The sequence below is a fragment of the Elaeis guineensis genome, chromosome 14 (assembly GCF_000442705.2).
Source record: "Elaeis guineensis isolate ETL-2024a chromosome 14, EG11, whole genome shotgun sequence".
Taxonomy (NCBI): Eukaryota; Viridiplantae; Streptophyta; class Magnoliopsida; order Arecales; family Arecaceae; genus Elaeis; species Elaeis guineensis.
The window spans coordinates 65,413,563-65,436,023 of NC_026006.2; the positions used below are offsets into that span (position 1 = coordinate 65,413,563).

General features: G+C 39.8%; 2 protein-coding genes across 2 annotated transcripts; both read right to left on the reverse strand.

The window, feature by feature from the left end:
• Window positions 1-2,556: 2,556 nt before the first annotated feature.
• Window positions 2,557-8,611, reverse strand: LOC105057065 (uncharacterized). The gene is given in 9 exon segments (XM_073248421.1): window positions 2,557-3,220; window positions 3,314-3,565; window positions 3,912-4,112; window positions 5,001-5,171; window positions 5,278-5,462; window positions 6,524-6,849; window positions 7,064-7,448; window positions 7,451-8,243; window positions 8,440-8,611. Coding segments are annotated over 8 exon segments (2,736 nt in total). The 5' UTR covers window positions 8,232-8,243; window positions 8,440-8,611; the 3' UTR covers window positions 2,557-2,785.
• Window positions 8,612-10,303: 1,692 nt separating this feature from the next.
• On the reverse strand, window positions 10,304-22,222 carry LOC105057064 (uncharacterized). Its single transcript, XM_019854866.2, is given in 7 exon segments — window positions 10,304-11,137; window positions 11,757-11,935; window positions 11,938-12,010; window positions 16,371-16,588; window positions 18,234-18,473; window positions 18,578-18,769; window positions 21,354-22,222. Coding segments are annotated over 7 exon segments (1,617 nt in total). The 5' UTR covers window positions 21,817-22,222; the 3' UTR covers window positions 10,304-10,885.
• Window positions 22,223-22,461: the final 239 nt, after the last annotated feature.

Genomic DNA, 22,461 nt, shown 5'->3' on the forward strand with positions numbered 1-22,461 from the left:
TTGGATCTTCCCAAAATATGGGTAAGTTTTCTAACCTTTTTCTACCCCTAACTTTTTTTTTTATGGTAAACATTTTTTTTTACCAATATATATATATATATATATATATATATTGGTAAACATCTGCCCCTAACTTTGAACCTTTCTCTGCAACCACACATCTGCCTAGACTACAATAGTAGGAAAATTCAATTGAAGGTGCCGTGCCTGCTCTAGAATCTCCCAAGAAATTCATTCCCACGGTTGTAGTAATTAAGATCTAGACTTTGTATCACCTTCGAGAAGAAAGGAAGATCTATGAAGGAATTCAAAAAAAGGTTACATCAAACAGGATTTGCACTCCCTCATTCAAAGGCAAGCGTCATTGAACTCCAAGATGGGAAAAATGGTAAAATAAAAGGTAGAAAAGAAGCCCAAACGAGGGGCAAGAGGATTATATAATGACAAACAACACTTTTAAGGACCCAAATTAAAATATCAAATGCAACAAATTGCTTGACGCCTTCACCCAAGCCACCCTATAGCACAAACCAGCAATTGCTGCAGGACCCCTGAATTCTTCCATTTCCAAAATCCACAAAAGTAAGGCATATTTCTGCAAATTCAGTAGAATAATTTCTGTTCATAAAAATAAGCAGTTTGATACTTCATATCAGCCGGCCATTCCTCGACATGCTTAATTTTGGCAGGCATTAAGAATGAGAGCTATATGTGAAGGAAAAGTGGAAAGTTAAGGTAAAAAGACATCTTCCTTCAGGCACCACAGAATATAAATTTGAATCTAACATAATTCATCTTAATTTTTGTAGCGATTATCAGTTTATGATACTTCAAAATTCTCCCAAAAAGAAAAAGCGGTCCCAGAAAACATTAAAAATCTGAAAGGCACCAGACTAAAACCTCATCTGAGTGCAACATAAACCCTGTTAAATGCCATTTGGGCATTTGATCTTCACACTTTATGAAGTAATCCTCCTTGACCACACTGAAATAGTGGACTAAAAGAAATCTATTGTGGTTCCAACATATTTAAGTTTCTTTAGAAGTTCCAAACCCTGCCTAGATAACCCGTCAACTTCCAGAATCCTCCTCCCAAAATAGATTTCCACAAATTTGTACGGACACTTCCAGAATCCTCCTGCCAAAGTAGATTCCCACACCTTTGTATCGGACACAGTGACAGCAGTGCAATCCCTTGGGTACTCAACCCTGCTTCTTCTAACGTCTGAGATGGCTGCGAATTATTTTAACATTTTTCCTTATATCCAACAATCTAGCGCATGGCATTTCCAGCTTGTTCTCTTTATATTCTTTTTAGATTCGTTTAGTCCCATGGCATTCCAAGAGCAGATCTCCACTATCTACACCCCGTTGTTCGTTCTTGTCAGAAATATCTTCAAATGTGATTTGTTTAAATTATTCTAAAGGTAAAGAAACAATCAGCTCCTACTACTACAAAAAGAAGCAATATTGTATCGCTGTTGAAACGCCTCACACCTAAACCTCATTCTTGGAAACAATAACCGTGCAAACAACATCCCTCCTGACAGAGCTTTGTTGCAAGAGGCGATCATGAAAAACCATATTGAACCCTTAACCACAAATAACACAAACAATCAATACAGAAATACTTTATTTCTTTGTTTAAAGACAAAAATATTTCAAGTATTTGAGACAAATTATAAAGGTGACAGCATACACTAAATTATTTTACAACTGATAATGACTCAAAAGGGCAAGTCAAAGAAAACTTATAGCATAATATATAAAGGCCAATCAACCATTCAAGCCAATTTAAAAAAAAAAAATGCTTGTGGCTTAGTTGTATAAACTACAATCTTGATTGTTTACTTACAGACACAAATGCACAAACTCTAATACAAGAAAAAAAAAATTCATCTCTCTGTTCTATGTAATAATTGAAAAGCAAAGAAATTTATACACCTCAGAACTGCACTAAACCTTTTAGGATACAATGCAGAGAAAAAGCCTGAAAAACACAACCTGAGAAATATTTTTCCTTCATATTTACAACATCAGGCATGTATTACAAACATATCATATTATTTCGGAATTCATATGAGATTTTCTGTCATCCACTTCACAACATACGATAAAATTAGCAGCAACAATTCTTTATAAACCACATCAACTACAATTAACATGCTGTGTTTGAAGCTGAATAGCTAAGCAGGGAGTAGATAGATTCAACCATCGGCAACCACCACCAAATCTGCCAACCACTGGTTAAAGTTATCCACTTTCCGGTTGACATTCCCATGATTAGTAGGATAAATTGTGAAAGAATAGAAAAAATAGAGAGAGAAGAAAAGGCTCTAATGGTTTACTTTATTTCATCCTCCCTCATGAAATAAAATCTGACTTGTTAACTGATAACCTACCCTTAACCAACAGAGAACCAGCAACCAAATACCCAGATACTAATAAGCCTTTAAACTGAAAACCATGAACCATGTCAAGCTTGAACATGCAAACAGAATGGATGAAATTAAACACAATTGCCCTGGAATTTAAGCTGGAATCAACTTTCAAAAATTCATGCAAGACGAGATTCAGGATGCATTAGCAAACTTCAAAATGAATATTGGTTGTTTTTCCATCAAATACAACCAATACTCCGGAAAAAGGACAATCACATGTACGCTTGAGAGAGAATATATATATACAACAACAGACTTCAAGCCAAACAATACCTGCGGATCACATGTCTAAGAGAATTTCAAAGATGGAATTATGAAACTGATCTAGCGTCAATATGGTGACTCTACTGTCGTCTTTGCCTTTTTATTCTCTCAAGGGCACCTAAGTTACTGTGGTTCGCATTATCCTCAGCAGCAGCACCTTGATCCTGATCTTCAGCAACATTGCGGGCAAGGTCTCCAAATACGGCAGCAGGAACATTCTTTTGGGCTATCTCAATGTTCTCATCCTCAGAGTCACTTTCTTCTGGCAATTCGATATCCTCATTATTTGCAGTAACCTTCCTCCCATCAGGCTGTGACTCTACTCCAGCACTCACAAAGTTCATCACTCTGCTACCATCACTAGCAGGTACATTAGCAGGTGCAGGTGCCAATTGCCTTTCTAAAGCAGCCATTTCATCTTCTGGAACCCCAGCACGCTTTAGAGTGTCCACAGCTTCTTCTAGATTTAGCTTCTGATCCTTTTGCATCAGGTACTCAGGGAGGATGAAATGTGTCTGCAAGTGGCCAAAAATCAGTATACATACAAGATCAACATAATATTCATAAAAAAGGTTTCCATTCGAGACATGTAGGTGATGTAACCCTACCTGACTGTAGCTAGCTGAGACACTACGGCTGATACGAAGCATTTCTCTAAAGGTATCCTCATTACCATGTTGTATCTCAAAATCTTTCCATTTTTTCCAGAAATCAGGATCAGACCGTGGATCTGCATACTGTGATGCAAACACATATATGGCACGAGCACGATCAATTTCTCCTAAGTTCCTTTCAAGTTCGGCATATCTCATGCACATTGTTTTTACATCCTTATCAGGGAGACCGGATTCAATGGCTTGCTACAAAATGCATCAAAAAATTTAAGTCAGAAATCAAACTTATTGTACTATAAGCAAGGAGAAATTTAAAAATTCATGAAAAAAAAATGCCAACAAGCTATCATCTCAGGGGAAAAAAATCAGAGAATAAACAAATATATCTGGCCCAAAGTATCTCTTTAAAAACATTTGGAAATTAGAGAAAACTAGACTAAGCAAAACAGCATGAAGGACATTTAAGAAGATTCTTATGTGACCTTTTTTTTTATCTAAATTATATGTCTTATAGACTACTTTTTTCATTAAAACTGCAGTCGTTACACAGTTCAGCATGACCTCTTTAAGCTCGTGGTAGAAGAAAACTAACCTCATATATCTCCCTTGTTTTTGGAACACCAAAAAATGCGGCAGCTCGAGCAATGTAAATTTCATACATGTTCAATTTTTCACTATTAGGGACAGCCTTCACAGCTTGATCATAAACTTTCATTGCGCGCTTTGCAAGCCCATAATCTTCCTCCAGTTTTGCATATTGCAGATAAAGGGGCTTCACATCTTCTGCAGGTGCCTGATGAAAGATCACAAACAAAGTCACAAGTCAGCCTCAAGAACCTAGTTATATACACCAGATAGCTAACACAGTATTCCAAAAGCAGAATAATTATGCATGCATGTAACCCATACACACAAACAAACACCACATGCAGTCACACATAAGCACAATCCTTTGAAGTGACTGGACATGACTACAAGCCACAGTGACCAATAAATCACACCAAATAATAAATAAATACATGTAGACATATGTATTGTCAAACAACTAGCCCTTTTTTTTTTCAATTCAATGTAGGAGAGAAGGAGAACTATCAAATACCATATCATGTTGCAAGAAAACTAAATCCAAAAAATGCAAGGGGGGAACTAACTAGATACTTCCTAATCCCCAAATCTCCATCCTTTTTTAAAAGGCATGTGTAAGACAAGAATTTCAAAATTTCCTAAGACAGAGAATGGAATGCTCTTGTAACAGCTTCACTACACCATCAGAAAACAGAACAGATTATGAGCAAATGAGTAAATAAATGTAATTCTTGCAGCACAAACGTCAAAATGGAAGGTATATAAAGCAAACAAAAAAAGTGAGCCCAGAAGAAAATATTTTTCTCATAAACATTTTAATCACTTCCATGATCAGCCATTTGATCTTGTTAGGCATTCACCTGTGAAGAGACAATATTATCAATTGCAGCAGCCATGAATAAAATTCAATAATTAGCAGGTGATGTGAGGTCACTAAAGCAGACATGTCGATATTTTTGGATAATTAAGTCAAAAACATGATCACATATGCAAGCAAAAAGGGAGAACTGCATTCACGCACACATGCACAAACACACCCCCACCCACCCCTTCATGCAAAGACAAACACAATGTATGGTACTGAACAGTCAAGTACCTTTTCAACTGCATGCTCAAATAGTTCTCTTGCCCGTTCTAGCTTGGTTTTTCCATATCTTTTCACAAATTTGGAGAGGTAAGTGACCCATATATCTTTAACATGGGGGTATTTAAAGATCTTTACACCTCTTTCATACACCTTAAATGCATCCTCAAAGTATTTGTGCTCCTAAAAGGGCCAAAATAGAATCAGAAAATGTTCAGCAGCAAATAAGTTCATCATCTGTCAAAAATTAAAAATGATACATTAGCTGAATGCTATTCAGGTAGTTTACCTCAAGAAGAAAAGCATAGTTAAGTATGATTTGTGGGGTAGCTATTCTCAAATCAAGTATTCTCTCATAAACAGCACGAGTGGATTCTAACATTCCTAAGCTCTCCTCCAAATCCACATAAAAGCTCCACAGCCTCAGAGATTTATGCAACTTCATCTGCACTGGTTCATTCCCGTCAGCAGCAACTGCAAAAAGTATGTATATTAGAAACAAAGTTAATTCCAAAAGTTTCCTTCATCATCGTATGATATGTCTTGGTTCATCTAGAAATTATGAGTAGCTTCCATTGCTGCAAACAGTCAATATACATGCATATCTCCTATGACATTAGGAGATTATTCCAATACCAAATAGAAACAAATTAATCTGCTACTTTCAAAATTAAATTTCAAAAACGTGTTTAACTCTTTTGCTTTTTTTTTTTTTTAATTCCAAAACATCTGTATATGTCTTCTTATGTGTTTGTATCTTCTTATGTGTCTGTATTAATTGTAACCAAAATACTGAAACACTTGGGAGCTTACGTCCATAGCTTCAATGACCCCATAAGTTGAGACAGTGCTTGTTTGTAAAGCTTAGATATCCTTTTGCCTTTAGAAAAGGAGTTAAGGGGAAGAAAATAGGATGAGATCAAGAACTGAATTTCAGGTTTGTCTGCCACGAGATCGAAAAGCAAAATAACACAAACCAACATGTGAGTGATACAAACCATGGGTATCATACTATCATGTACCATTAATATGGGCCCATTGCCCGCCGCCAGGATACAATCCAGATCTGCATGGCCTAAATAGCCAGCTGGATGGTGTTCATTTCTATTCTTCTACAGTTCACCAGACAATGCACCATTAATATGGGCCCATTGCCCACCACCGGGATACAATCCAGATCTGCATGGCCTAAATAGGCAGCTGGATGGTGTTCAATTCTTCTACAGTCACCAGACAACCCGAACTCAATGATCAAAGGAAGTTCTAGGAAAAACTTGTCTCTCCCCAAAAGACATTTTCCAGCCTAATTTCTTCACTAAAATCAAATCGACTATATTTGACTGAAGGCAGTAAAATGTAAACCCAAAGCAAAAAAGCATCAAATTGCTGGAGTTTATTTTCTTATGAAATAAGTTTTTTTTAATTCCCAGATCAAAACCAACTCTTTTAGGCAAGGACTCGACATGATATGGAGTTAAAAGGAGCAGAACAACTTGAATCATAACAAAAATGAAATCATTAAACAAATGAATTACCTCTCCGCTTGACCTCGACAGAGGGCTCTGCAGTTGCCCGCCTCATGAGTTCCAGTGCCTTCTTAAAGTTCTTGTGCCTCAGCATCATCTCTGCCCATTCACACCACACACTAGCCAGATTATCAACTGTCTTGTAATTCACTTGTACAGCCTTCTCAAATATCTTTGTAGCATTCTCGAGATCATTGTGGCTCTCATACAGCTTTGCAAAAGCAACCCACAATGTGTGGGGCTTCCCCACCGCTTTCATGGGATCCACAGTTCTCACTGCCTCTGTATACGTCAACACTTGCTTTGCAGGATTGCCCTCGAAAAGCTTTACTCGGCTGCATTGGCATAATGTGCAATTATTCAAAAAAGGTTTACTACAATTTTAGTATCATCAGAAAATATTTGCCAAAATAGAGTGTAAGAAAAACATATTTTTGTGATTTCAAAGTAGGATTTTTTATAAATTTTTTAGCAAGAAATTGAATACTAAATGGGTTTAGGAAAATGATGATTTGAAAGGAGGGCAGACATAGTTGTCCGAGGGCTTACTTGTGCCACTCCTTCACATTGTGAGGATTCTGCCTCAAGATGACGCTGTTGAGGAGCTCCGGCCTCCTTTCCAAGAGGTTCTCGTACCTAGCCAACCTGAGATCCACATCGTCATCGTCATTCAACCAGAAGCCATGAAGGAATTTCTTCGTAAGCTTCGTGATGCCATCTTTGCCATTCTCCTCGTCCTGGTCCCCCTCTTCATCCGAGCCGTCGACCGTCTCAAGCTTTGCAGATAATGCGCTCTGCTCGAACTGGGCATAGGACTCGAAGATGACGCTGAAATCCCTCACAGTAGTTACGGTGGTGAGGCCCTCCTCGAAGATGTCACGGGCCTTCTCGTAGAGCCCCCGGCGGACGTAGTAGTCGGCGAGGGACGTCCAAGGCGGCCGACCTCGTCGGTGAAGCGCCGGATGCCACCCCGGATGATGGCATCGACCTTGAGACCGGAGACCTCGGTGGCGTGGCGGGTGAGGAGGTCACAGAGCTCAAGCCAGAGCTGGTGGCGAGTCTTGCCCTTGATGGAGTGGAAGGAGTCGTCGTTGAGGACGGAGGCCAATCGCTCGGCGGCCTCCTGCCAGCGCTGGGAGGTGATGAGGAAGTCGATGAAGTCCTCGATGTGGGAGGGGTCGAAGAGGAGGTAGCGGCGGTAGACGCGAAGGGAAGTCTCGACGGGGACGCCGGGGAGGGAGACGAGGGCTAGGTAGGGGGCCCAGATGCGGTCGTGCTGGGTGACCGGGAGGGCGCGGAGGGCGCGGTCGAAGGTGCGGCGGGCGCGGGTGAGGAGGCGCTGCTCGGTGAGGGAGGTCAAGTACATGATCCAGATGCGGGGCATCTTGTGCATGGTGACGAGGGCGCGCTCGAAAGTGTTGTTGAGGGACTCGTAGGCCGGGTGGGAGATGGGGAGGGAGCGCACGAGGTCGAGGCGCTCGCGAAGGTAGGTGTGCCAGAGCTTGTAGGACCCCGGGAGGGCCTTGAGGGCGCGCTCGTAGATCACCGACCGTTTCTTGAAGGGGGCGCCGGCGCGGGCCACCAGGTAGCGCCACCACAGCTTCAAGCTGAAGGGGTTGCGGAGGATCTCCTCCTCGTAGACCAGGTCGTCCTCGCTCGGGTACAGGTCCGGCGAGATCCCCGCCTCTGACGCCAGCATCGTCGCCGCCGTCGCCATCAGAGAGAAAACCTAGAACGAGGGGAGGATGGCGGAGATGGGACGTAGATGAAATATATATCTATATGTATGCAATAAATTCCCAGGGTTTCATATACAGAAAGAGTGTGAGATAAAGCGATAGATTAATGGACGCCGGCCACCGGAGCAAGGAAGAGAGAGAAGAAGTAGATTAGGGAAGAGACAGAGAGGAGGGCAGACGGATCACCGTGTCGGAGAACCGCAGGCAATGGACGGGTTCGGGCAGGGATGGACACGGATGGGATGAGAGGAGACTGGCGGCGGAGGGAAGGATCGAGCGGACGGCGGAGGGAAGAGGGACGGACTGGAAGGAGAGGAGGGCTTCCCCTGGAGCACAACGGGGGTTCGTGAAAGGAGGGAAGGTGGGCCTTCGGGGAGACTGATATGATGATGGATGGTTATGATCGAATCAGATTAGGATTGATTGGGGATTTGAAGAGATGTAGAAGATCCATAACGGACGGTTGTGATCTCAGTAAGATCGTATGTTTAATTAAGACTCCTTTGGTTCGCGTGAATTAGCGTGGGGTGGCTTCAAAGAAGTGAAATTGACAAAGAATTTTCTTATGAACATATATTTTTAGGAAAGAAAAATTAAGATGAATTTTTAAGATTTTCATGAGATGAAAATTAAAAATTCTATAATATTAAATATTAATATTATAATATTATATATATTATTATTATATAATAAATATTAAAATTAATATAATATTAATATTAATATTTATATAACGTTTGAAAGTAAAAAATTATCATTTTATGTCTATTAACTATATAAAATGTATTTATATAGGTGTTTAGAAAATTAGATGCTCCATAAACATAAGTTATTTTTTCGTGATCAATAAAATATATTAAATTATTTTTTCAAACATCATATTTTTTAAAATTAATTTATCAAAAATAATATTTTAATAAAAAAAAATTTCATGAACCAAATAAGTTCTTGATATTCAGAGATGCACATAACGGTAAGGCTGTAGACTGTGAATTGAAAATCAAATAGTAATTTATGACCCAATTCCAAACAATCTAAATTAACTAGGTTCACATTTGGCAAAAACAAATTTCACTTATAAATTAATCACTCTACTTTGACCTATTTATTAGATAGATGGGATATTCCAACTCATTTAAGATCCATTCACCTATTTAATTTATTGGATGGAATATACAGATCACATTAGATTACCTATTTAGCAAAGAAATTGGGTTCAATTTTAATTTTTAAGTTATGTAATAAATATATCAAGTTTGGATTGATAGATACCTGAGTCAACCCGTTTCAAGCCCAGCATCCATTTTGCCCCGATTTGGCATGCTAGCAGCTGGAAGCGATGAATAGACTCATTTCATTTTGGGTTGGATTTCGAAAAGATATGCAAATGGGACTTTCCACCATCAGATCGTCCGCAAATTCCATCAAAATTTGAATGTCAGGGATGATCTGATGGTGGAAGAGCACGTTCGCACAAACCCTTCATTTTTCTAATGCACTCCAGCCATGTCTCTCATCCTCGCATTCCCATTATCCCCTAGCAATAAATTTCTAGGGTTTCATCATCTCTATCTTAGTGTACTTCACTTTACACCAAAAATCATCGTAAATATTATTCGCTTTGTTGTTTCGATAAGCGTAAGGTCTCAGGACATGTTGCTGAGAGGACGGTTTTCGCAATCTTGCTGCCATGGAGGATGGAGGGAGCCATGGCTGATGGGGCTGCAGGGGAGGGGGGCAGAGGGTAGGGTTTTTTTTCCCCATGGGCCGCACATCTCTGTCGGCCGTGCCTCCCCATGCACGGTCCATGAAAAAAAAAAAACCCTGACGGTTCTATCGGCTGCCGCATCGTCTCCACCGACCGCGCCTCATCCACTGCGAAGGATTTGCAAGGGTTAAAAAAAAAAAAAAAAAAAAACCGAAAATCTGTGGAAAGGAGAGGTAGAGAAAATTTGAGAGCGCTTGAAAATGATCAATAGAAAAAAAAAATCAAAACATGCTGAAATTTTTTTTTAAAAAAAATATATAATTCTTACACAATCAGCTCTAACTATACATATCACATGAAGCAAGAAGACTGAAGACATTTGAGAAATTTTTTGTGCATCACAGACGGTGTAGAGAGCGCACCACCTTGTCCGATCGATCCACGACTACGTGGATTCAAAGGCAATGATTTCATTCTCGAACCTGGATCATGGTGTCTCAATATTGTGCGACCTATCTCAATAGTGGACCACAAATCTTCTACTGTGCACCATACCGTATGGCACACAGCACGTCCTGCACAACGGATGTACATCCGCATGCAGCCATCTATCATGATGGATGGTGTGCTGTGCACTGCACGATGCACAATAGAGAACCCGAGCACCTCAACAGTGACACCCTCATCCGTCACCCCACCCCCTCAACGGACATGCTGGTTGCCGATCGTCACCAATGATCAATATGTCACTTTGACCGTCACTCAGAGACATGATGTACGTGAACAACTGCTTGCTTTTGCGACAATCAGAAAGTAAACCTATCTTGCTTTGAAAATTAGAAAGAAGAAATGTTCTATGGTACTCAGACCACTGCCTCCACAAGCTGAATTGAACTAACAAAAAGAAACTAGGATTTTTCATTCTTACTCAGTACAGTTATTCAATGCTGCTGCTTCACAGAGTTCTTCAGGTGATGATTGATCCTCCTCTAAAGAGCTGCTGAGAGGGCCTTGAGGAATGCCAAAAAGGGTAGAAAATATCTGTCTATGACACTCGTCACAGAAACAGAAGTACGACAAGTGGCCTTCACCTATCAATCTATGCACAATGGCTCCTGGAACTACTCGTCGCACAAATTCAGTCATCGGAGGTGGCACCACTCGGTCTTCCATACCCTGCGCAAAATTAATATTTACGATACCAATATTAAGGCAACAACGTAGAATTTGTTTAAAAAATATTCTCCCAGTATGATAGTTATGCTTTAAAAAAAAAAAGCCTGATTATTACCAAAAAAAAAAAAGCCTGACAATGAGGTTAGACTATCTTTTAGTTGTCAGCTCCAATGACAGTTCTGATGATAGAGAAGGGTGAATATTTGTGGGGGATGAGGAAAAAATCTGATTCCTCAGGAACCAGTTCGATGAAAACTAAGATTTAAGTGATGCCCGAATATCCCCAGAACATTTCGTAAACCAACTAACTATGGGACCTTTATCTAAGGAGAAAAAATGCTGCATGTGAAGAGCTATTCAATTTCCAGAATGATAAAATCCTATAGTCTGAGCCCGGCAGGAGATTATCCCAGTTCACAAACAGTTTAAACCAAGATCTACATTATTTGTAGGACTTCTAGGCATCTCATACTTCACAGGAACAAACACACACACACACACACACAAAAAAAGCAAGTCTAAGGTAAGAATCAAAAAATGCGTTGGAGATTACTATGATTTTGCCATATAGTTGAAAGAAGACAAATGCAGATATACCAGAAGGAGAGAAGATATAGACCTGCCAGATGTGTATCGGACCAAGAAAGCCTGCCCATTCACGTTCCGCCGAACTGTACAAGGACTTGAGCCATAGAAGAAGGCCTTTACCCTCATGCTGCTTCTGCACCTGAAGATCAGCCACATTGAAACCCCAATCCGATACTTGTAGCACAGCTTCCTCCACAAATGGCTCAGTGTCCCCTGGCGAACTGATTCTACTACATCCTTTTCCCAGAATTCATTAAAATTTGTCTCTTCCAATAAAGATTTATCCTGGATACATAACATGCACATTTAGAAACTGCATCACCTTTTAGGTGGAAACTAACCAACTAACGTGGAAAGAAAATGGCCCCAACTGCAAGATGTCAATTTTCACGGGGGTCAAATGCATGTATTCGAATAGAATGTTTTCCAACTACTGAAACTTTTAGTTATGTAATCACAAAGTACAAACTACAACTAGAACATATTTACGATTCAAATGCAGAGCTAACAAACTTTGACTGAAGAACCTTATTTCCTTCCAATAATGGTTGCAGTGCACCTCTAACAATCCAATGGCAGCACAGTTAAGAATAAGAATAAGAATAACCATTGGCTGAATTATCATTGTAAGCTGATATTTCAGAGGAAGCACAATAATTTTCATTTTAATTTAGGAAGTTTCCTACTGGACACTGTTCTTTCCACTAATTTATAATTTAGGAAGTTTCCTACTGGACACTGTTCTTCCCTAGAATTAAATGGTTGGTTTTCGAATGATATGTATGAAATCACTGACGATGTCTTGGCTGTGACTCTATCTAAGTTTTGGAGCCATGACAAACATGATTTCTCCAAGTCATTTCTATTAACTATTTGATTTAACTGTCCTTAATAGTCAAAGATTTAGCCTTGGCATCTCATATTTAATAATCAATCTGCCTTGTATAACATTTATAAAAAGACTTGAAGGTCGCTATCAGAAAAGTTGGCCATGAAATTGGGTTAGCTACTGGATATCTGAGCACAAATCATGTAAATAGTTGATTTAGTTAGTTGCCACTCCCAGTACTGATGCTGAAGAAGTTAATTAGGTGGTTAATTTAAAAATTAATAAATTTTATATCCATTAACTACTACCCAAAAAAAAATGCAATAAAAATTTGAATATATTCAGAGGAAATTGGACTGAATCATGTTTTTGATGTAGAAATAGAAAAATCTAATAGCTCAAGAACAGAATGATCTTTTCCTTGGTGAAAAAAAGCAACAGAATAATATAATAAAATGGTAGCTTCAAAAGAACAAGTGAATAACCCTACATGCATAGAGAAAAGAAAACCATTTTTGGGGAAAAAAAGAGAGTGAGTATATATTCCCGTGCAAGATTAGTTAGATGTCCACAATCCATTTTTGAGGAAAGGAGCATAACCAGTCTCTTGGTTCTTAAGCATGCACTACAAAAATTAATTGAACAAAGTGCAGGACAAACTAGAACCTCATTTCTGATGGGTGACCATGTACACTACGTGTGTAGAGACTTTACAAAAGGGCATTATGTCAGATGAAAAATGGTCCCTCTGCTTGAGGGCACATAAATAGTCAAGCAACATCAGTCATCATCCTCATCTGTCAGCCTTTGTATAAACCAGTAAAAGATCACCCTTCCATATCTAGTAGTATTAAATATAAGAAACATTGGTCATTATCACAACATTTTGACCCAAGGGAAGTCATACAAGCCAACCCTGTATGAAAATTATCTGCCATGCAAGGAAGAAGTGGAATTGGTGGCCCACAGCTTGCTTCAATGCACTTCTATGTAGAGCATAAACTCTGATTGCAATATAGGCTTGTGGAACAAAGGACTTCCTAAAACACTGAAATGACTGTCTCAAGTAGTGTATGAAGGTGAGTAAACTGCAACAGTAAGGTTTCAACTCTGTGATTTCGTGGAGCATATAGAAGCAAGCACATTCCCAAATCTTTGATGTTAACAGCATGCAATCAAGTAGGTTGGCAGGAGAGGCTGGATGGAAGCTTCCAATTAGTAGTTCACAAGGGATCTTTCTTGTCCAAATCTCAGTTGCCAAATCAGAAAAAATAGGAAAGTAGGAGTAGAAACTGTAAAGTCGGATATAGTGGAAACACATATTTCACCCATATTAAGGTCCAGCCTAGGATGCACTGATGGGGGGACAAAAGGGGAAAAATACCTTCAGCAAATTAAACAAATCTTCTTAAGTAACTATGTATAAGTTGGCCATAATATTAATCTCACGAGGAAAACAAAAAACTAATTTATGCAATGGTAGTATAGAAATACCAAAGTCAGCACTTTTACCACTCAGGAAGAGGGTCAGTGAGAAAACTAATTCTATTGCAAGTGCTGAAAACATATAGAAGATTTATGGCTAAAGCAAGGGTAAATACGAGCCCACAACAATGTATTGTCAAAAGTTAAATCATGCCCCAAACTATACTAAATTAGGGCACTGTATATGCCAGTGGATGTACCATTGAACCGTACAGTGCAAGTGGGTTTTGTCAGACCAAGGTTAGTCACGATCCAAAGTTGAATTAAACAGAAATTAAGCATGTGATTTGCATACATACTGAAAAAGGGCCAAGTCATTAATTCAAATGACAACTAGTTTTGATGGATCAATTTTTAATTAGGCTTGGACTCATGATGAACACCAGTTTTTTCCCACACAAATCAGTTGCAGTTTCGCCGGACCTATGCTTCTGGGAGTTGAGGCTTTGGGCCACAATCAAGGTTAAAGGGAGTTGGGTTTGAAGACTCCAGTTTTGTGCCCCTCAAAGTTAGTTGCAATTTCGCCAGATCTATACTTCTGTGTGTTGAGACTTTGGCCACAATCAAGTTTAAAGGGAGTTGGGTTTGAGTCAAAATATGAATTTGCCAATGAACCCATTTACAAGCTCAATACTTTATCATTGCAATCACTGGTGGACTCATGTTAGGTTCCTGAAGTATGGTGACTTTCTGTTCTTTTGACCTTTTTATTCCCCCCATCAAGTAGAAGCTTCAGGACATGATGACTACTCATAAGCCACACATTGGGCACTATATATGTTTCAAGTTCAAGGTTAATCTCCTCAAAGAGGTTGTAATTTAGGAGTTGTATAACATACACTTTTGTACTGATACTAAAATAAAGACATAAAGTTGATGAAATTTTATCTCTCCTTTTAGTGGGCTATTTGCAAATTTCTCTTACATCAGCTCCAGATGAAATTATGTCACAATTTATGAGTACAAACAACCCAGTTTTGAAGGACAGGGCACTAAAATTTTTGGAAGACATTATTACAAATTCTTAGTAATTAGATGCTATTGCATCAAAAAAAAAAAAAAAGATTACACGAAAGTAAGGTTTCCACTAATTCTAACTACTGTGTATGCCAGAACCTTTTGAATATTAACCAGAGTTTGATAATAATTATAAGTAGCTAATACACAACCTCAAAGACAACTGGTGGGCAACATGAAGGGAGCTACTTTTGAATGGGAGGATGTGCATTTGATTTGATTCCACTATTGTAGTTTTTTAACAACAGCAGGCTCTAATTCTCCTTTTCCCAGCAGCCCGCAGGACAATTGAGGCTTTCTGGTTATATATTAGTAGAGATTAATAATTTAACAAAACTAAATGTGCGATCAGATACTCAAAGTGTGTTCAGAAAATACTGAAGTACTTGCCTCATGTTGCTTATCAACATCAAGAGCATTGATCAACATTGAAGCAAGGAAAGCTTCACAAAAGTGAAACATGAGTACCAGTACCATTATACTCACAATTTATTAATTTCAGAAATTTGAATTAAACAGAAGAAAGTATTGTCTCACATTGAACTATAAAGTGCAAAATCAGAAGCACCTGATAAGAAAATGAACTGTGAGGTTGGGAGGTCAAGAGATAGAACTCCAAGATTTCATTTTTGAGATGTATGCACTGCCAGATCTCAGCAATCTATTCATGGAAATTATTTGATGATCAAAAAGTATAAAACCCTTACTAGAAAGAGACATGGTGGTACATAGTAAAAAGAAACTGCAACATAATTTTCTCATCTAAAATCATGTTTCATAGTGACACCATATTAGCATCACACAATTATGACAATTGCTCTTTGATGTTGAATAAACCAACACCAGTGGGTTTAACCAGGAATCATCATTCATCTATACACCATTCCAGCTATATGAGAATAACTAGAGAATAGGTCAATAAGCTTAGGACTAATGGATAATCAAGGCACCGTCAACAGTCATATATGAAACTAATATACATCACATTGCCATATTAATATATACTAAAAAAATTATACCTTAAGGTGATAAACATTGCATTGCAATATTGAGGTGAATTAGACCACAGAGTACGAACAATATCTTGGATGGAGATATTTGCAACTTCATGCTTAAGTCTATGAATCCAGCTAATCTATAAACTAGAAGGACCCTTATTGATATTTGACAAATTCAAAATGTTATCAATGTCACAGCATCATGTTCACCATTAAAGTGGTGCCTAAGCTGACAAAGTTGTGATAAATGATTTGATCATTTTGACAAGGAAGCATTTGGGGCTTTAAGCAAGGCTAAAGCTAAAGCTCGACATACCTTCTTCCCCAATGACAATGACAACCACTTTTCAAGCTTCCCTTGTTTTCCTGATAGAAAGCTTCGGCGATAAAAATATGGAAGAAGAGAAGGAAATCTCCGAGCTAAAACATACATTAGTTTCCTTTTCATTGTCCACTTTTCCCAGGTTCTTTTTCTTTCCTCCTTGGTCATGCTGGAGTCATATGGATTAACTATTGGAGCAAACATAGCTACACCTGAAACCTCATTTTAAAACAAATGAGGGACTAAATTCAAAGTACATAAGACAAAATGGAACTTCAGCTCTTGTTATTTAGAGTCTTCCATGACTTCCTGTTTGATAATGGTACTTGGATCATTTGAAGCCAAAGAAAGTGAGATATCTTGGCATTTAGAAATTACAATGTCCTATAGTGCAATGCTATGAACATCACTAGAAATAAGTTTATTTGCACTCCCAGTATATGCATACAATTGGATTTATTTAAAATGACTGAATATGATATTCTGGGCGACAATAATGACAAGAGACAGGCAGAATTGCAGGTGAAGTCTATGAAAGGAAGAATCCGGATCCAACAAATTTAAGCACTTCATTAATTTAAAAATAGTCCTGTATGGATTTCTAAAATTCAGGACAGGCCATCTGCATACTATTTTAGTCATAGAAGTCTACGTGACTGTACCTTTTCATTCGTGGCCGAGTACCCTCATGTAGCTGGACTTTAGAGATGAATTGCCCTTCTATGGTAAACTTTTAGAGTCCCGAAGCAACCAAGGAAAAAAAAAAAAGAGGAGGAGGGGGTGATCATCTCTCTTTGCCCCCTTCCATATGCCACATGCTGCCGAGCTACCACACCTCCATTTTTCCCTCATTTCCTTAATTATGTGCATTGCATGCATCCGATTCTAATCATTTTAGTGTCAGACAATGTCACCAACAAGTTGATCCATGATCAACAAAAGGCACGACTGCTTTCATCAGATATTTTTGTACCTCACATGTATACATAAACCTAAGCATCCATATCTCTTATTTTACACAAGATTGTGATCTGTGTTTTAAAGCTGGTATTTTAGCTCTCCTATAGTTGTTTAGTTCAAGTTCCAATTGTATTAAATGATCTCACAGTAAACAAAAGCTGTGACCAAATTTCCACCTCTCTGTGTCAGTTGACTCAATTCCACCCAGAACCTTCATTTATTTCTCCAACATTTACTATAATCAGCAAGCTGCTCAGGGAACTCTATCTCTCCATTCTAATTCAGTCCTTGACTCCACGATATATGAACCAAAATACAAAATTTCTGTTGTAATCTAACTAATTTATCTTAATGCCCCGAATTTTTCTTCCATAGCTTTAAGTTGTTCATCAGTTCTCTAATCCAATCAACCAGCAGAAACAATTGCAAAAATCAATAGATCCGAATGCAAAAGTCATGCATTTTGTTATGCCACATAGCAAAGGACTGCTAATAACTAGGTGAACCAGTAACTGGTTGAAATGCTGCATTATCCACAGCAATTGAAGAAAATCTCTTAGGAAGGAGTAGGTATAAACCGCAACAAGAGATGTCATAAATGTTATATTATTCTAGCATTCTAAGAGGCACGGTTGCACAGGTATGCTTTTCCTTTTTTGCCTTTTATCGTGGAAGGGAGGATAAAATCTTAGTTACTGTAAAGAGCTTTAAATTCATCTGTTTTCCTTTGACTGTTTAAAGGTGAAAATTTGACTTGAACATATCTCATATGATGGGAGTAGCATATGAATTACTTGGAAGAACTTTAACATCTACGAATACAAGAAGTTAGACCAAGCTAGGCTAATGCTTTAATGCCATAAGGCCGGTGGAAGTATTGCACGACAAGAAAAGTACCTGCAAGTCTATCAGGAATATAGTGAACAGCTGCCCATGCATGCATGCTTCCAGCTGAGTAACCCATCACCCAGAATTTGTCTATAATTCCCACAGCATTTGCTAAATGAAGCACATCCAGAGCTGATGAGTTAAGATTTCTGTTGGGATGAGGATCGCTTTCACCAAAACCTGGGAGGTCATATGTAACCAATTGGAGTCCAAATTCCTCCAAGAGTGATTCTTTAACACCAGGTAGTCCTGCATAAGAAAAAATAGCAAGTAAACATATATAGCACATGCTGAAACATGAACCAACTCGCTGTTCATCTGATGCATAGAAGTATAAGCATGAGAATTTTTACCTGACAATCTAGAAGAAAGAAGAGGATGTGGAGCAATCAAAGAAAATCTAGCTCTTTCAGCTGAAACTCCTTGTTCCAGGTATGCCATATTTCTTCCATCTGGAAGTTGGATACGACTTGCATTGGGATAACTTATATACAGTTCCTTTTGTGGTTGCATTGAAGTTTCATTTCCGCCATTTACATCCAATGCTGCACATATTTTCTCATCAAAAGAGAAATCAAGAAGACCGATCAGATGCAGAAGAAAAGCTATCTGATAATATTTTTTTGCACATGCATGGCTTTCTGTTATTCATAGGATTGACCAATTACATATACGAGAGTACAGCTTAAGATAACAAATTCCATTACACAAATTTCGTAGGATATGTAACCAAAATTGGAGAGAGATGGATGGGAATTGTTATAGGGCAGCTTTTTTTTTTTTTTCTTTTCTGAAGGACAGTACACATGTCAATGACGTCTCAGAGTTTGTGTGGGTCCGCTCTCCATTTCAAGGAAAGGCTTAAGTTCTTAGTAGTCTTTTTAGTGTTAAACATCCTTTTGATATTTGATATTTCTCCTCTTGCATGGGCAAGTATAATTGTAAAACAACTATGATGTTTGGGCACTAATGTGAAGACATGAAGTGATAATCTATTCTCCTGACCAGTCCCAAAATATAGTCCAAACTTGAAACCCATAATCTACTCTAGATATAGACAGCACATGTCCAGGTGCTGCCTAAGCTGTTAAACCCCAAACAGCATGAAGTCTAAGCCTAGCAACCACCTAGGTAGTCCAGGCCCTAGGTGGGTTTCCTTAGACAATGGGAGAGGCCAAAAATATATACCATTACCACAGGCCACCAGCATGATTGAGTTTATGGCATCTCCATTTGCAATCACAATATACAGCTGAATAATGTTTTCCCAGAAGATGATTCCTTGAAGTTTATATTCGTGGAGCATGGACCTTTGCTTACTAAGGGTAATATGGTGGTGCGGGTAAGGGTGGAAGTATGTGACATGACATTAAAATTTATGGGTTCCAGCATTTGTCAGAAAAACAAATATCTAGACATCAAAAGGAGCATTGGTGGACTTTTGGATCTGTCAATAGAAAATTAATTAGTTTTCAACCAAAAATCAGTATATGATATCTATAGGCACGGGTGGTTTTGGAAATTAAACTTTTTGAAAAGATAACCTCAAGTTCTCTAACTACCCATCCAATATCTGTCACTAACCAATCTTTCTCCCCCCAATCTCTCCCTTTTTTTTGATAAAATGGAGGACTTATACATGTCTAATATGAATACAACCAAAAAGATCAAAGAACAAAATATCACAGAAAGGCACACAAGCTGCCTCAAGTTGGTCCATAATACATCTCCAAAATGGTCAGCAACAAAGGAGGCAACTCAGTTGGCTGCACTGTTTGCCTCATGATAAACATGCCTAATATCCAAGACAGCACCCTCGCAGTAGTCTCCAGATGTCATGGATGAGCAGGTGCGCGGTAGTGACCATCATCTACCCTTGGATCCAAGCCACAACTGAAGTTGAGTCCCCCTCAATGCTAAGACGGTTAGACCCTAGGGTCCACCTCGCATACAAGATGCCCACCCAGGCTATATGTAACTCAGCTCTCAAGACAGTAGTATCAAAGAGATGGCTACCACCAACAGCGACCAACCTGGATTCAAGTTTTTGGATCACAAAATCAGCTCCATCACTGCTACTGTGCATGCTGCTGTCGAAGTTGACCTCGAGGATACTTAGGGACGGCGCTCCTGGATAATAAAGACTAACCGGGATGCTCCATGAACAGAGAGGTAGTCCTCAGGTGTCCGAGTCCGACAAGGCCAATGCAATCGATGACCAGTGAACAATCTCAACATCCTGCCTCTCCAGACATATTTGACTTGTTGGTATGTATGCATGTATTTGTGTATGTATGAATGTATGTATGCATGTATTTTTTTTCTTACTATATGCTACTAAGGAGAAAAATGCAATGTTCAAGTAGGCGTATGATACACAACACTCATACAGTGACATAGGGAACATACATGTAAGGAGATGGTAGATGACTAGATATACCGCAAACTTAAAGTCTGTAAAATCGAGCGCATCAAAGAAAGCATGGAAGTAGCAACAACAGAAGATAAAGCGATCATGATTCCATATGGTTTTGTAGGATGACCTTGGACAAGGGTCGAGGGATGGAAAAGAAGGAGAACAGATAAAACTACAGCAGAACAAGCACAGAAGCAGTTAACTATGATCGTTATACAGATGATAGAAACATATGTTGCCACATGATGCATCAATCTGATGTCAAATAAATAGGACACATAAAGTGGATTAACTTCTACAGAAAACTCATCTAGAAACCAGGGTAGACATCAGCAAAGATCACGACATATGGTCATCCCTCCTACGAATGCGTCCAATTCTCAGATGAAAAGTTGGACCTACAAATCACAGACGAGAAATTTGGCACAACCAAATCAACTCCAGTCCACCCACTACTATGACCCATCACCAAGCAGTCAAGCTTGGATCGGAACATATCTCTTCTCATCCCCAATGCGACAAAAAGATCAATACGTAACCCCAATATACCTGCTAGATCTAGATCAGAAGACCTAACTGAATCATCTAAACTGAAACAGATTCACATCAACAACCACGTTTAATAGGCCCAAATCCACGCCAAAACCCACCAAGAAACCAACCAAATTTCTCAAAAACAACAATTTTTTCTCAAGAAATCATGGCATGGCTACCTGTAAGCGCGAGAAGGAAAACACAGATGACGACCGGCCAAGCAAGCATTGGATCACGATCCTCCGGCAGGCACTCGTTCAAGAAACCGAGCCGGCTCGATACCACGGCCAGGGGCCCCCGGAGCTTCTTGACGACGTACATGTCCTCCGCCCCCACCCGGCTCTGCTGCACCATATCCCGACACCCACGCCCCAGCTCCTGAAGCATCTCCCCAGTCGCCACCAAGAACCCCTTCACCTGATCCCTTAAGCTCTCCTCCACCGGCGACGCCATGTCCTCGTAGCCGGAGTACCTTTCTCCTACAACCCTTCCTCTCAGATCCCCAGCCACCCCCTCCGCCAGCGCCGCAGTCACTTCCACGCCGTCGGAATACTGGATCCCGCTGTCCTCCACCAAGCTAGCCAGCTCCTCCTGCCACGTCATCGTTCCTCCGCCGTCGCCGCTGGCGCCAACAGACGACATCGCCACCACCACACCCAAATTTCTTCAGAGAAAAAAACAGAATAATCTAAAAAAAATGGAGCGACTAAAATACCGATCAGATGAAACAATGGGTCTAGAAATGGCAGCTAGATTGGGTCTTTTGAGGTGGAAGGGCGCAGCAAACAGACGCATGAGATCTCGCGCGGCGGCGAAAAGGAGTAGGGAGCAAAAGGTGGGAGAACATCTAAAGCCCCATCTCCGATTCGATCGCCTTTAACCTTTCCGTACCCCCCCTCTCTCTCCGTGCTGACAGGGAGACACTTGCGCCGGGAGAGAGAGCGGGAGGGCGGGGCAGGGCATCGGACGGTAGGGTGTTGTTCCCTTGGGACCTGGGTCAGCTGGACGTCCGTCGTGGTATGTTTAACGGCACGCGCATCGGTTACGCTGGGGCATGTGGGGTGGGCGCCACCTATATTTGCCGGTAGTCGGTCGGCGCATCCACGGATCGAGTACGCAGCATCAAACACGAGATAAGTTCTATGAGTATACGGAGTGGGACAACATGTCCGGTTTGAATAACGTGGCAGGTTGTGAGACGACCCGAAGTTATTTTTTGAATAACATGTCCGGAAATGCGGGGGAACTGAAATAAAGACGGGCGGTGCGAGGACATGGGGAAGCGGA